The 15,929-nt window shown below is 44.1% G+C and overlaps 1 protein-coding gene across 1 annotated transcript; it reads right to left on the minus strand.

Annotated features, from left to right (window-relative positions):
* Nucleotides 1-2,121: 2,121 nt before the first annotated feature.
* On the minus strand, nucleotides 2,122-14,786 carry LOC311114582 (glutamate receptor ionotropic, kainate 1-like; the record flags this gene model as incomplete). Its single annotated transcript, XM_084189823.1, has 6 exons — nucleotides 2,122-2,256; nucleotides 8,555-8,805; nucleotides 8,953-9,178; nucleotides 11,420-11,637; nucleotides 14,053-14,171; nucleotides 14,770-14,786. The coding sequence occupies 6 exons, from the start codon at nucleotides 14,784-14,786 to the stop codon at nucleotides 2,122-2,124; spliced, it is 966 nt and encodes a 321-aa protein (XP_084045949.1).
* Between the last annotated feature and the right edge of the window lie 1,143 nt (nucleotides 14,787-15,929).

Genomic DNA, 15,929 nt, shown 5'->3' on the forward strand with positions numbered 1-15,929 from the left:
ATTGCTAACCGCTAACTATGCTATTGATAACCCGGTTATTGCTAACCAGGTTATTGCTAACCGCTAACTATGCTATTGATAACCCGGTTATTGCTAACCATGTTATTGCTAACCGCTAACTATGCTATTGATAACCAGGTTATTGCTAACCAGGTTATTGCTAACCGCTAACTATGCTATTGATAACCCGGTTATTGCTAACCAGGTTATTGCTAACCGCTAACTATGCTATTGATAACCCGGTTATTGCTAACCATGTTATTGCTAACCGCTAACTATGCTATTGATAACCAGGTTATTGCTAACCATGTTATTGCTAAACGTTTTAGAGATCAGTCAAATGTTACTAGCCACAGACACATTGAGTTGAAACATGTGTAAAGCCCTAAATTGATGTAAGTATGAGTTTGATAGCTGACTCTGATGCAATATATGTTTTGCATGGTCCCTGACTAACTAATACTAATTCAACAATAACCAAACTAATAAACAAATAGATCAATTCATAAATACATCTTGCTTTTCGTAGATTCTGATCCACTCCGGGGTGAAGTTTCCCCTATGTTTAGATCTAGGTCCAGCTTCCCCTCCACCAATCCTAACCTGTTTAGATCTAGGTTCAGCTTCCCCTCCACCAATCCTAACCTGTTTAGATCTAGGTTCAGCTTCCCCTCCACCAATCCTAACCTTAACCATTATTGGGGAAAATGAAAAAATCGTACTCTCTGAGGTCCAGAGCCTGCTGGTTTTCTGTTCTACCTGATCATTATTGCACCCACCTGGTGTCCCAGGTCTAAATCAGTCCCTGATTAGAAGGGGGACTATGGGAGAAAAGCAGTGGAATCGGCTTGAAGGTCCAGATTAGAATTTTGAGAACCGTACACCTTCTGATCCTCTGAGTCACCAGCGGATCCTTCTGATCCACTGAGGCACCAGCGGATCCTTCTGATCCTCTGAGACACCAGCGGTTCCTTCTGATCCTCTGAGGCACCAGCGGATCCTTCTGATCCTCTGAGGCACCAGCGGATCCTTCTGATCCTCTGAGACACCAGCGGTTCCCTCTTAAAGTCAGAGTGACAGTCATGTGGTCATCCAGTGAAGTGCAGCTCCCAGTAGAACAGAACAGTGGGTTAATGGCGGGGGGGGGGGTCGGACACTTCAGAAGCAACAATCCATGTTCTCAAGAAAGATAACTTTTCCCTGCGTCGCAAATAGTACCGTATTCACAATATAGGGCACTACCTTTTGACCCAGGGGGTAGTGCACTATATAGTGATAGTGTGCCATTTGGGAAGCAGACTTGTATTATTATTATTTTTTTGGTCATTTAGCAGACGCTCTTATCCAGAGCGACTTACAGGAGCAATTAGGGTTAAGTGCCTTGCTCAAGGGCACATCGACAGATTTTTCATCTAGTCGGCTCGGGGATTAGAACCAGCGACCTTTCGGTTACTGGCACAACGCTCTTAACCACTAAGCTACCTGCCGCCTCGTTGAGTTGTTTTTATTAGTTAATTAGTCGTCAAGACTTTGACAAACCACAAGGTAGTCTGGTAGGCAATGGAAGACGAGGCCCACTTCTGCCTCTCATAAACACAAGGCCTCAGTAATGACGCTTTCACTTATTCTCGTCGACTCTTTTCAAATTGAGATTTAGTGTAAACTAGGCTTTTATAGTTACCTCAAACGAGGTGTAAAGATTTTATAAAACACCCCTCCTCCCTTGAGTTGATAAGACACAAAGCAATAATAATAATATGGCTTGTTGCTAGGAAACTTACTAAGGGGACTGAGAGACTACAGGACTCTGGGAGAGGCAGTATGAAGTCAGAGGACAGAGACTACCCGAGGTCAGAGGACAGAGACTACCCGAGGTCAGAGGACAGAGACTACCCGAGGTCAGAGGACAGAGGTTACTAGAGGTTGAACATTATAGGAAGGGGGGGGGGGGGGGGTGCGTAGACGGAAAGGAATACTCAAACAGGAGAACTATGAAACCAACACTTGACTACGGGTCGTAGGTCACAAACAGACAGACAGTGGGACGGATGTGTGTTACAAACCTAAACGTCTAGCGTGTGTGTGGCGGAGGCTAGCCGGGGCAGGGGGTGGTGGGGGGGGCTACTCTATATCAACGTCATCCCCCAGCAGCCGACCACTCTCCAGGTCAGTGGACAGAGAGGTGGCAGTGGAGGAGGAGGCACTGTCGCGGCGCTGGAACTGACGGGACTGAACCCCGTAGAAGAAACAAAAGGCCTGATGGGTTATTTGTGGGGCGCACGGCAGGCAGGCATGGTGGAAATAGAGATGGGAAAAAAACAGAAACAACAAAAAGCAGAAATTAGAACATTAGACAATCATTTCACTAAATTAGACAATCATTTCACTAAATTAGACAATCATAGGCGTTTCACTAAATTAGACAATCATAGGCGTTTCACTAAATTAGACAATCATAGGCGTTTCACTAAATTAGACAATCATAGGCGTTTCACTAAATTAGACAATCATAGGCGTTTCACTAAATTAGACAATCATAGGCGTTTCACTAAATTAGACAATCATAGGCGTTTCACTAAATTAGACAATCATAGGCGTTTCACTAAATTAGACAATCATAGGCGTTTCACTAAATTAGACAATCATAGGCGTTTCACTAAATTAGACAATCATAGGCGTTTCACTAAATTAGACAATCATAGGCGTTTCACTAAATTAGACAATCATAGGCGTTTCACTAAATTAGACAATCATAGGCGTTTCACTAAATTAGACAATCATAGGCGTTTCACTAAATTAGACAATCATAGGCGTTTCACTAAATTAGACAATCATAGGCGTTTCACTAAATTAGACAATCATAGGCGTTTCACTAAATTAGACAATCATAGGCGTTTCACTAAATTAGACAATCATAGGCGTTTCACTAAATTAGACAATCATAGGCGTTTCACTAAATTAGACAATCATAGGCGTTTCACTAAATTAGACAATCATAGGCGTTTCACTAAATTAGACAATCATAGGCGTTTCACTAAATTAGACAATCATAGGCGTTTCACTAAATTAGACAATCATAGGCGTTTCACTAAATTAGACAATCATAGGCGTTTCACTAAATTAGACAATCATAGGCGTTTCACTAAATTAGACAATCATAGGCGTTTCACTAAATTAGACAATCATAGGCGTTTCACTAAATTAGACAATCATAGGCGTTTCACTAAATTAGACAATCATAGGCGTTTCACTAAATTAGACAATCATAGGCGTTTCACTAAATTAGACAATCATAGGCGTTTCACTAAATTAGACAATCATAGGCGTTTCACTAAATTAGACAATCATAGGCGTTTCACTAAATTAGACAATCATAGGCGTTTCACTAAATTAGACAATCATAGGCGTTTCACTAAATTAGACAATCATAGGCGTTTCACTTGCTTTTTAAACTCTCATCAATCACATTATGTTTTTTTCCCTTGTGTGCAAATAAATAAATATAACAAAACTAAATAAATGAAGGCTGTTCTGCAATTACAGCGTTGTGTAAATATACTACCAATTACAGCGTTGTGTAAATATACTACCAATTACAGCGTTGTGTAAATATACTACCAATTACAGCGTTGTGTAAATATACTACCAATTACAGCGTTGTGTAAATATACTACCAATTACAGCGTTGTGTAAATATACTACCAATTACAGCGTTGTGTAAATATACTACCAATTACAGCGTTGTGTAAATATACTACCAATTACAGCGTTGTGTAAATATACTACCAATTACAGCGTTGTGTAAATATACTACCAATTACAGCGTTGTGTAAATATACTACCAATTACAGCGTTGTGTAAATATACTACCAATTACAGCGTTGTGTAAATATACTACCAATTACAGCGTTGTGTAAATATACTACCAATTACAGCGTTGTGTAAATATACTACCAATTACAGCGTTGTGTAAATATACTACCAATTACAGCGTTGTGTAAATATACTACCAATTACAGCGTTGTGTAAATATACTACCAATTACAGTGTTGTGTAAATATACTACCAATTACAGTGTTGTGTAAATATACTACCAATTACAGCGTTGTGTAAATATACTACCAATTACAGCGTTGTGTAAATATACTACCAATTACAGTGTTGTGTAAATATACTACCAATTACAGTGTTGTGTAAATATACTACCAATTACAGCGTTGTGTAAATATACTACCAATTACAGCGTTGTGTAAATATACTACCAATTACAGTGTTGTGTAAATATACTACCAATTACAGTGTTGTGTAAATATACTACCAATTACAGCGTTGTGTAAATATACTACCAATTACAGTGTTGTGTAAATATACTACCAATTACAGCGTTGTGTAAATATACTACCAATTACAGTGTTGTGTAAATATACTACCAATTACAGTGTTGTGTAAATATACTACCAATTACAGCGTTGTGTAAATATACTACCAATTACAGTGTTGTGTAAATATACTACCAATTACAGTGTTGTGTAAATATACTACCAATTACAGTGTTGTGTAAATATACTACCAATTACAGCGTTGTGTAAATATACTACCAATTACAGTGTTGTGTAAATATACTACCAATTACAGCGTTGTGTAAATATACTACCAATTACAGCGTTGTGTAAATATACTACCAATTACAGTGTTGTGTAAATATACTACCAATTACAGTGTTGTGTAAATATACTACCAATTACAGTGTTGTGTAAATATACTACCAATTACAGCGTTGTGTAAATATACTACCAATTACAGCGTTGTGTAAATATACTACCAATTACAGTGTTGTGTAAATATACTACCAATTACAGTGTTGTGTAAATATACTACCAATTACAGTGTTGTGTAAATATACTACCAATTACAGCGTTGTGTAAATATACTACCAATTACAGCGTTGTGTAAATATACTACCAATTACAGCGTTGTGTAAATATACTACCAATTACAGTGTTGTGTAAATATACTACCAATTACAGTGTTGTGTAAATATACTACCAATTACAGCGTTGTGTAAATATACTACCAATTACAGCGTTGTGTAAATATACTACCAATTACAGCGTTGTGTAAATATACTACCAATTATAGTGTTGTGTAAATATACTACCAATTATAGTGTTGTGTAAATATACTACCAATTACAGCGTTGTGTAAATATACTACCAATTATAGTGTTGTGTAAATATACTACCAATTATAGTTCTATGTAAATATACAACCAATTATAGTTCTATGTAAATATACTACCAATTATAGTTCTATGTAAATATCCTACCAATTATAGTTCTATGTAAATATACAACCAATTATAGTTATAGGTAAATATACTACCAATTCTAGTTCTATGTAAATATACAACCAATTATAGTTCTATGTAAATATACAACCAATTATAGTTATACAGTGGGGAAAAAAAGTATTTAGTCAGCCACCAATTGTGCAAGTTCTCCCACTTAAAAAGATGAGAGAGGCCTGTAATTTTCATCATAGGTACACGTCAACTATGACAGACAAAATGAGAAAAAAAATCCAGAAAATCACATTGTATGAATGAAAATGAATTTATTTGCAAATTATGGTGGAAAATAAGTATTTGGTCACCTACAAACAAGCAAGATTTCTGGCTCTCACAGACCTGTAACTTCTTCTTTAAGAGGCTCCTCTGTCCTCCACTCGTTACCTGTATTAATGGCACCTGTTTGAACTTGTTATCAGTATAAAAGACACCTGTCCACAACCTCAAACAGTCACACTCCAAACTCCACTATGGCCAAGACCAAAGAGCTGTCAAAGGACACCAGAAACAAAATTGTAGACCTGCACCAGGCTCGGAAGACTGAATCTGCAATAGGTAAGCAGCTTGGTTTGAAGAAATCAACTGTGGGAGCAATTATTAGGAAATGGAAGACATACAAGACCACTGATAATCTCCCTCGATCTGGGGCTCCACGCAAGATCTCACCCTGTGGGGTCAAAATGATCACAAGAACGGTGAGCAAAAATCCCAGAACCACACGGGGGGACCTAGTGAATGACCTGCAGAGAGCTGGGACCAAAGTAACAAAGCCTACCATCAGTAAAACACTACGCCGCCAGGGACTCAAATCCTGCAGTGCAAGACGTGTCCCCCTGCTTAAGCCAGTACATGTCCAGGCCCGTCTGAAGTTTGCTAGAGTGCATTTGGATGATCCAGAAGAGGATTGGGAGAATGTCATATGGTCAGATGAAACCAAAATAGAACTTTTTGGTAAAAACTCAACTCGTCGTGTTTGGAGGACAAAGAATGCTGAGTTGTATCCAAAGAACACCATACCTACTGTGAAGCATGGGGGTGGAAACATCATGCTTTGGGGCTGTTTTTCTGCAAAGGGACCAGGACGACTGATCCGTGTAAAGGAAAGAATGAATGGGGCCATGTATCGTGAGATTTTGAGTGAAAACCTCCTTCCATCAGCAAGGGCCTTGAAGATGAAACGTGGCTGGGTCTTTCAGCATGACAAACACACCGCCCGGGCAACGAAGGAGTGGCTTCGTAAGAAGCATTTCAAGGTCCTGGAGTGGCCTAGCCAGTCTCCAGATCTCAACGCCATAGAACATCTTTGGAGGGAGTTGAAAGTCTGTGTTGCCCAGCGACAGACCCAAAACATCACTGCTCTAGAGGAGATCTGCATGGAGGAATGGGCCAAAATACCAGCAACAGTGTGTGAAAACCTTGTGAAGACTTACAGAAAACGTTTGACCTGTGTCATTGCCAACAAAGGGTATATAACAAAGTATTGAGAAACTTTTGTTATTGACCAAATAATTATTTTCCACCATAATTTGCAAATAAATTCATTAAAAATCCTACAATGTGATTTTCTGGAAAAAAAATGCTCAATTTGTCTGTCATAGTTGACGTGTACCTATGATGAAAATTACAGGCCTCTCTCATCTTTTTAAGTCGGAGAACTTGCACAATTGGTGGCTGACTAAATACTTTTTTTCCCCACTGTATGTAAATATACAACCATGCAGACCAAACCTGTATCCAAAATGGCACCATATTCCCTATATAGTGCACTACTTTTGAACCCAATGTGCCTCTATATTGGAAACATTGTGCCGTTTGGGATACACAGGACACAAGAGAATCAGACATGAAGACACTATACAAAGTGAAATGAGAAATTTGAGTGACGTCTTACATTTCTTGTGTGTCAATACTCAACAGACACGCAGACACGCAGACAGACAGCCAGACAGCCAGCCAGACAGCCAGACAGACAGACAGCCAGACAGCCAGCCAGCCAGCCAGCCAGCCAGCCAGCAAGCCAGACAGACAGACAGCCAGCCAGACAGCCAGACAGCAAGCCAGCAAGCCAGACAGACAGACAGCAAGCCAGACAGACAGACAGACAGCCAGCCAGACAGCAAGCCAGCAAGCCAGACAGACAGACAGACAGACAGCCAGCCAGCAAGCCAGACAGCCAGACAGCCAGACAGCCAGACAGCCAGACAGACAGCCAGACAGCCAGACAGACAGACAGCCAGACAGCCAGACAGACAGCCAGACAGACAGCCAGCCAGCCAGCAAGACAGACAGCCAGACAGCCAGCCAGCCAGCCAGCAAGACAGCCAGCCAGACATAACGAAAGAGAAACAGATTAAAAACAACAAGAAAAACATCATGGCTGTATATCCATACAGATCCAAATGCCCATCAAGATTGTAATGTCATGACGGGGCAAATAGAATAGGAAATATACCACTGTGTGCGGGTAACGGTGTGCGGGTAACTGTGTGCGGGTAACTGTGTGCATTTCCACACTCTAACAAAGCTGGGTTGTTTGGTTGACCTAACTACTGGGTTGCAGGCATTGGGTCACTTAGTTGGGTTGTTTTTTCATTAAAAAGAGCAAGGTTGGGTTATTGATGCTGGGTTATGGATGATGGGTTATTGAAGCTGGGTTATTGAGAATATTCTCTTTTCAACCCCCTATTCCCACATTGTCATGGCAATACGGTCAAATCCACACGTTTTACATGTTGAGTTGATTTGTGTGAATGTGAGGAGTGAGCATGGCTAGGTCAGCACAGCACCTGGTAAAATACACCAAGCACGTAATCACACAGGAATGCACTTTATAGGGCAGTACTGTTAAGCAGGGCCCACAGGTTACACTATATAGGGAATAGGGTGCCATATGAGATTAAGTTTGCCAAATTTGTAAACTGAAAACAAAGTATTGATTACTTAATAACTATATGTGTTGATACTGTAAAACCAGTGTCTTACAGGGCTGATGTTAAAGCAACACTCCTCCTTACATCAGAAAACGTATCTGCAACAATAACAGTTGTTCATATATCTGATATCTATAGAACCAAAGCACCTCTCCTCCACCTCCTCTCCTCTCCCCTCCATGCTGCAGTCTCACCCCCCACCAGTCCCGTTGGTGGCGCTCCCCTCTCCTCCATATCCATAACTCAGTCAGCAGAGAAACAGTTTCTCTTCACTCACCTCCTCTATGTCAGAGTTCTTCCTGGCCTTGTAGATGAACTCTCCGATGGCTACGAACACAGACAGGACGAGTCCGGCGGCCAGGACGATGAAGATACCGCCGATGTTCTCCACGCCCAACGCGCTGGCTTCTTTGTTGTCCTCCTCAGGACAACCGTTCCCTCGCCACCACTTCTCCTTCATCATGTGGAGCTTCCCTTCTTCCTGGAGCTGCAGGATGGCGATGGTCACCTTGTCTCTGTAGGGGGAGCCTGGGGGGGGGGGGATGACAGGAGAAGAGAGAAGGACGTTGAGGGGAGGAGATGAGGCCCTCTATCGTTCTGCACAAGGTTGCAGTCTTCAAACGCAGACGTTATTAAGTTCTACATATGGAAGAAGAAGAAGAAGAAGACTCTTACCTATTGGAGTGCCCACTCCGTAGCCCTTGGAGTCTATGAGGCCTCCGATCTGCGTGAGATTACAGTTCCTCTGACTGATGTACTCTATGCTGGTGGACTCCATCAACATGGCGTAATCTGTGGTCAGAACCCTGGTGATCCCCTCTCTGTTGTTCTTCACCAGAGCTGTGTTCTTCCTGCTGCTCATAAACGCCCACATCTTCTCATAGGTGGAGATCTTGGATTTCTAATGGACGACAACAACAACAACAAGGCATTGTCTCATAAATGGACAACAACAAAGATATTCTAATAGGTGTATAATTCTAATGTGTATAAAACCTGTATTATCATGCATTGTTACCTGATAAAGAAACACGGATGTTCTTGTGCCAGAACTATTGAATGACATGAAGACACAGATCCATCTAGTTGTTCTGTTCAGTTCATCCTTAGATAATAAACATCAAGCTTGTTGTGTCTGATAATGACACCCTCCCTCTGTGAGTCCCAGGATGACTGAGGTCCCGTTGATTGTGTGTGTGTGTCCTTCCCTCTCTGTGTGTGTCAATCCGTCTGTGTGTGTCTCTCTTCCCCTGTGTTTCCTCTGTGTCATCCTCTGTGTGTGTGTGTCCTGTGTATCTGTGTGTGTGTGTGTGTGTGTGTCCTGTGTATCTGTGTGTGTGTGTGTGTGTCCTGTGTATCTGTGTGTGTGTGTCCTGTGTATCTGTGTGTGTGTGTGTGTCCTGTGTGTGTGTGTGTGTGTCCTGTGTATCTGTGTGTGTGTGTGTGTGTGTGTGTGTCCTGTGTATCTGTGTGTGTGTGTGTGTCCTGTGTATCTGTGTGTGTGTGTGTGTGTGTGTGTGTCCTGTGTGTCTATCTGTGTGTGTGTGTGTGTCCTGTGTATCTCTCTGTGTGTGTGTGTGTGTGTGTGTGTCCTGTGTATCTCTGTGTGTTTGTGTGTCCTGTGTCTCTGTGTGTGTGTGTATGTCCTCAGTGTCTATCCCTCTGTGTGTGTGTGTGTGTGTGTGTGTGTGTGTCTCCCATTGAGAGGAAATAGAACAGCTGTGTGCTCAATCTCCCGCTGTTTCAATTTGTTGTGTCCCTCCACAGCCCTGTTCCCTCCCATCCATGGAGGAGTAATCAGAGGCTGCAATCTGAGGGATAAAGCCCCACCCGGATCAACCCTGCTGGGCCACACAACGCACCGCCGTGGGGGAGGGGTGGAGGGCTGGAGGAACCTCACAGGTTATCTAACACTCACTCACACACACACTCATCACGAACACACACACACATACACACACTGTACAGTACAATGAGGCACACAAGCCCTCTTGTACATGTGCGTGAACGCACGCACACAAGGCTGAGCACAATGTTTTCTGGGTCTCGCTATACCGAGTGTACAAAACATTAAGAACACCTGCTCTTTCCAATCTGATGATATCTGGATGAAACCAGTTCAAAGTAAGGTGACCAAAGTATGAAATATGACTGTAGCTTGTACATAGATCAAGTTCGATCATAAAGCTACTGGTCCGCCATCTCCCCCCGTGTCAAACACTTGGATTCAGTCCAGCACACTTTATTGCATGATGTTTTCATGTACATTCCATTATTGCTAAGCTTCTAAGGTGACTCGTGCTTTACTAATTCTGGTGAAGAAGTGTACCAGTGAACTGTAGATAGAATTAGAACTGAATTGCAATTGTGTGTCGCTCCTGTTTGTCTGATATCCAACAGTCCACGATCAAGCTTTGTTGACCATGAGAGCATTTTGCAGAGAAAGTGGATTGAGACTCGGAATGACATGTGGCCCATTGTTTACCTTGTTACCTGGCAACCACCACAAGGACGTTTCAAAGAGCTGTCAGTCAAGGTGAGTTCATGAATATAAGCTCCCCGCCCACTCAGTCTGTTCTTTCAGCTTACTGATAGTTAGAGATGAGAGACAAGGTACCATTTCTACAATTCTGAGCATTTTAGTAACGTAAAAAATATTATGGGGTGATGTTTTGGTCATTCAAAATGCTATTTTTACTTGGGTAGTTGGGTGACTGTGCGGGACCTTTAAGGTAGAAACTAGAGAGAGAGATGAGGTATTAAGACAAGAGGACACAGTAGGGTTGGGTTAAGGAAGAAACTAGAGAGAGATGCAGAAAGGTTATTGGTAAACTAGGTAAGGTAGACAGGTCACACTGTGAACTAACGCACTGCTCTGTGCTCTGATATTGTACATTCGACATTTCATGTGGACAGAATATCATACTCTAACTAAATCTCTGGTTAAACTTAAGTTCCTTCATAAATGGTTAAAGAAAAGTTACACGAGGGAAAATGTCAGCCTCTCTTTCTCACCTTGAAGGTGGTCATGGTAGACCCCTTCCTGACTGAGCCGTATTCTATCCTGCTCTGTTTAGCCAGGTCATCAGCAGAGCCTATCAGAGGGTCCATTCTCTCTCCACATACACACACACACACTTACCTTGAAGAAGGTCATGGTAGACCCGTCCCTGACTGATCCGTATTCTATACGGGTCTGTTTAGCCAGGTCATCAGCTGAGTCGATGGGGGCGTCCATCCGCTCCACGGTGAGGAAGGCAGCCAGGTTGGCCGTGTAGGACGAGATGATGATCAGGGTGAAGAACCACCAGATACCTCCTACTATACGGGTGGAGTAGGCCTTGGGCATCAGCTCTGACCCTGGGTAGAGACAGCAGGTGGTCGGGGAGATGGTTATAGGGACAGAGGGAGGGAAGGAGAGGGAGAGAGAGAGAGAGGGGGGGGGGGGAGAAGGAGAGAGAGAGAGAGAGAGAGAGAGAGAGAGAGAGAGAGAGAGAGAGAGACAGAGACCACAACAAAACAAAAAGGGGCCAACAACAACAACAAACCACAAACAAAAAACGAACAAAGAACATTACCTCAGGAGGGTTACCATGTCTCCAGAACATTACCTAAGGGTTACCATGTCTCCAGAACATTACCCTCAGGAGGGTTAACATGTCTCCAGAACATTACCTCAGGGTTACCATGTCTCCAGAACATTGCCTCAGGGTTACCATGTCTCCAGAACATTATCTCAAGGTAACCATGTCTCCAGAACATTACCTCAGGGTTACCATGTCTCCAGAACACTGCCTCAGGGTTACCATGTCTCCAGAACATTATCTCAGGGTAACCATGTCTCCAGAACATTACCCTCAGGGTTACTATGTCTCCAGAACATTATCTCAGGGTAACCATGTCTCCAGAACATTACCTCAGGGTTACCATGTCTCCAGAACATTACCCTAAGGGTTACTATGTCTCCAGAACATTATCTCAGGGTTACCATGTCTCCAGAACATTACCTCAGGGTTACCATGTCTCCAGAACATTACCCTCAGGGTTACCATGTCTCCAGAACATTATCTCAGGGTAACCATGTCTCCAGAACATTACCTCAGGGTTACCATGTCTCCAGAACATTACCCTAAGGGTTACTATGTATCCAGAACATTATCTCAGGGTAACCATGTCTCCAGAACATTACCTCAGGGTTACCATGTCTCCAGAACATTACCCTAAGGGTTACTATGTCTCCAGAACATTATCTCAGGGTAACCATGTCTCCAGAACATTACCTCAGGGTTACCATGTCTCCAGAACATTACCCTCAGGAGGGTAACCATGTCTCCAGAACATTATCTCTGGGTAACCATGTCTCCAGAGCATTATCTCAGGGTAACCATGTTTCCAGAACATTACCTCAGGGTTACCATGTCTCCAGAACATTATAATGTCTCCAGAACATTACCTCAGGAGGGTTATCATGTCTCCAGAACATTTGTACCCTTCTTTAAACATTTAACCCTTTATGGAGCTTTCAGAATAAAATACATGAATAGTGTATTTCAGAGAAGAGTCTGGTGGGGTTTACTGCCATGTATCCAAGGTAGAGGTACTATCAAACACCATCCCACAGACCGCTAGAGGCCACCGTAAACTCCACACTATACACTGGTACACAGAGCTAGGTGACATGCACACGGACGGATGCACACACAGAGAAGCAGACATGCACCCCCACCCCCCCCCCCCCCACCCCCACCCACCCACCCACACACACACACACACACACACACACACACACACACACACACACACACACACACACACACACACACCTAGCATATACTGTAAAACCTGCTAGAGCCTTGTTGAGGTTAAGGGATTGGGTTGAGGGATGAAACGGGAGGCTGTGATGGAGGGTTGAGGGATGAAACAGGAGGCTGTGATGGAGGATTGAGGGATGAAACAGGAGGCTGTGATGGAGGGTTGAGGGATGAAACAGGAGGCTGTGATGGAGGGTTGAGGGATGAAACAGGAGGCTGTGATGGAGGGTTGAGGGATGAAATGGGAGGCTGTAATGGAGGGTTGAGGGATGAAACAGGAGGCTGTGATGGAGGGTTGAGGGATGAAACAGGAGGCTGTGATGGAGGGTTGAGGGATGAAACAGGAGGCTGTGATGGAGGGTTGAGGGATGAAATGGGAGGCTGTAATGGAGGGTTGCAAAAATTCTGCATAGTGTATTTGTAATCCCTGGGATAAATAAATAGAAAAACAATACATAAAAGCACAAATAAAACATCTTAATGGCTAATATTTGATTATGTTTTGATTTAGTTATGCTTTGATTCTGAATTAATTTAGTTATGTTTTGATTAATAATAGATTTAGTAATGTTTTTAATATAAATTGATTTAGTTATATTTGATTATGAATTGATTTAGTTATGTTTTGATTAGGGTAATATTTGATTATGAATTAATTTAGTTATATTTGGATTATTAATTGATTTAGTTATGTTTTGTTTGGTTGAGAGCGGGGGTGTGGGGGGGGGGGGTGTGGGGGGGGGTCACTAAAAGGTTACTAAAGGTTAGTAAAAGGTTAAGGCTCAGTTCAGAGTTTACAATATCAGTAGGGTCTTTACTGTAGAAATAGGAGTTTACCGGCCCACAGTACTGACCACAGGACCAGCCAGGACCAGCCCAGTGGCCCCATGACCCAGTATCTATACACCCAGCGGTCCCAGCAGCCTCTAGGATGGGTGTTAACGTTGACCTGTAACCTAAATACCTTGCTGCATGAGAGCTCCCACTCCAAACCAGAAACTATTGAGTAAGGTGAAATTATTCTCTAGCAACTCTGACGAGGGGTTGCAGGGGTGAGGGTTGTACCACTCATAGGGAGTAAACCTGGGGGAGGGAGAGGGGAGGGGAGAGGGGAGGGAGGGAGAGGGAGGGGAGGGAGGGGAGAGGGGAGGGGGGAGGGAGGGAGGGGAGGGGGGGAGGGAGGGAGAGGGAGGGGAGAGGGGAGGGAGGGAGAGGAGAAGGGGGGAGGGAGGGAGGGGAGGGGGGGAGAGGGAGGGGAGAGGGGAGGGGGAGGGAGGGAGGGGAGGGGGGGAGGGAGGGAGGGAGGGGAGGGAGGGGGAGGGGAGAGGGGAGGGAGGGGGGCGAGAGGGAGGGGAGAGGGGAGGGAGAGGGCGAGAGGGGAAGGGGGAGGGAGAGGGGAGGGAGGGAGAGGGAGGGGAGAGGGAGGGGAGAGGGGAGGGAGAGAGGGGGAGGGGGAGGGAGAGGGGAGGGAGGGAGAGGGAGGGGAGAGGGGAGGGAGGGAGGGGAGAGGGGAGGGAGAGGGGAGGGAGAGGGGAGGGAGGGAGGGCGAGAGGGAGGGGGGGGGCGAGAGGGAGAGGGGAGGGAGAGGGAGGGGAGAGGGGAGGGAGGGAGGGGGGCGAGAGGGAGAGAAAGAGAGAGAGAGAGGGAGAGAGAGAGTAAAACACAACACATCGTGACATACTGTACATCAGTTACCATCAACGACAATCAAGACTGAACTGAGATCAATAAAATATTCTCTTAACAATACTGTTTATTATTTCTAACAAAACTTAAAATGAAATCAAATAGCCTCGTTCTTCTTTTCAACAACCTCAACACACATCCAGACCATATGGACATCTGTTGGGGTCAGAAGCCACACGGACGTAGCCTGCGTCCCAAATTGCACTACATTCCCTATATAGCCCCTGCCTGCCCTGCTCAAACGTAGTGTGTGTACTATATAGGGAATAGGGTGCCATTTGGGTTGCAGTCCTAATCTAATTGGAAAGCACTTTAACAACCATAACCAATGTTTGTTCCCCGTGGGCTCTCTCCATGCCAAAGCCCCATGCCAACTGCTGGCAGCTGCCCAGATATTTTAAAAACACTGGTCTATCTGCCTGGTCTATCTCCTGGAGGATCTGATGGAGCGCTGGATCACACAGGTCTATCTCCTGGAGGATCTGATGGAGCGCTGGATCACACAGGTCTATCTACTGGAGGATCTGATGGAGCGCTGGATCACACAGGTCTATCTCCTGGAGGATCTGATAGAGCGCTGGATCACACAGGTCTATCTACTGGAGGATCTGATGGAGCGCTGGATCACACAGGTCTATCTCCTGGAGGATCTGATGGAGCGCTGGGATCACACAGGTCTATCTCCTGGAGGATCTGATGGAGCGCTGGATCACACAGGTCTATCTACTGGAGGATCTGATGGAGCGCTGGATCACACAGGTCTATCTACTGGAGGATCTGATGGAGCGCTGGATCACACAGGTCTATCTCCTGGAGGATCTGATGGAGCGCTGGATCACACAGGTCTATCTCCTGGAGGATCTGATGGAGCGCTGGGATCACACAGGTCTATCTACTGGAGGATCTGATGGAGCGCTGGGATCACACAGGTCTATCTCCTGGAGGATCTGATGGAGCGCTGGATCACACAGGCTGAGGTTTGATGGAAGCAATGTGTCTTCATCATTAAAGACTGCAGATTTCCACTAGTGCATAAAGATAACATGTTCTATACAGAACATACGGTGTTGAATATGGACTGTTGGGCTGTTGGACAGGTTGCGGTCTGAAATGTTTTGGTTTTGGGGTTGATCCCTTACCTAGCAATGACAATTT

Source organism: Coregonus lavaretus (assembly GCF_964263955.1).
Source record: "Coregonus lavaretus genome assembly, contig: HAP1_SCAFFOLD_251, whole genome shotgun sequence".
Lineage (NCBI taxonomy): Eukaryota > Metazoa > Chordata > Actinopteri > Salmoniformes > Salmonidae > Coregonus > Coregonus lavaretus.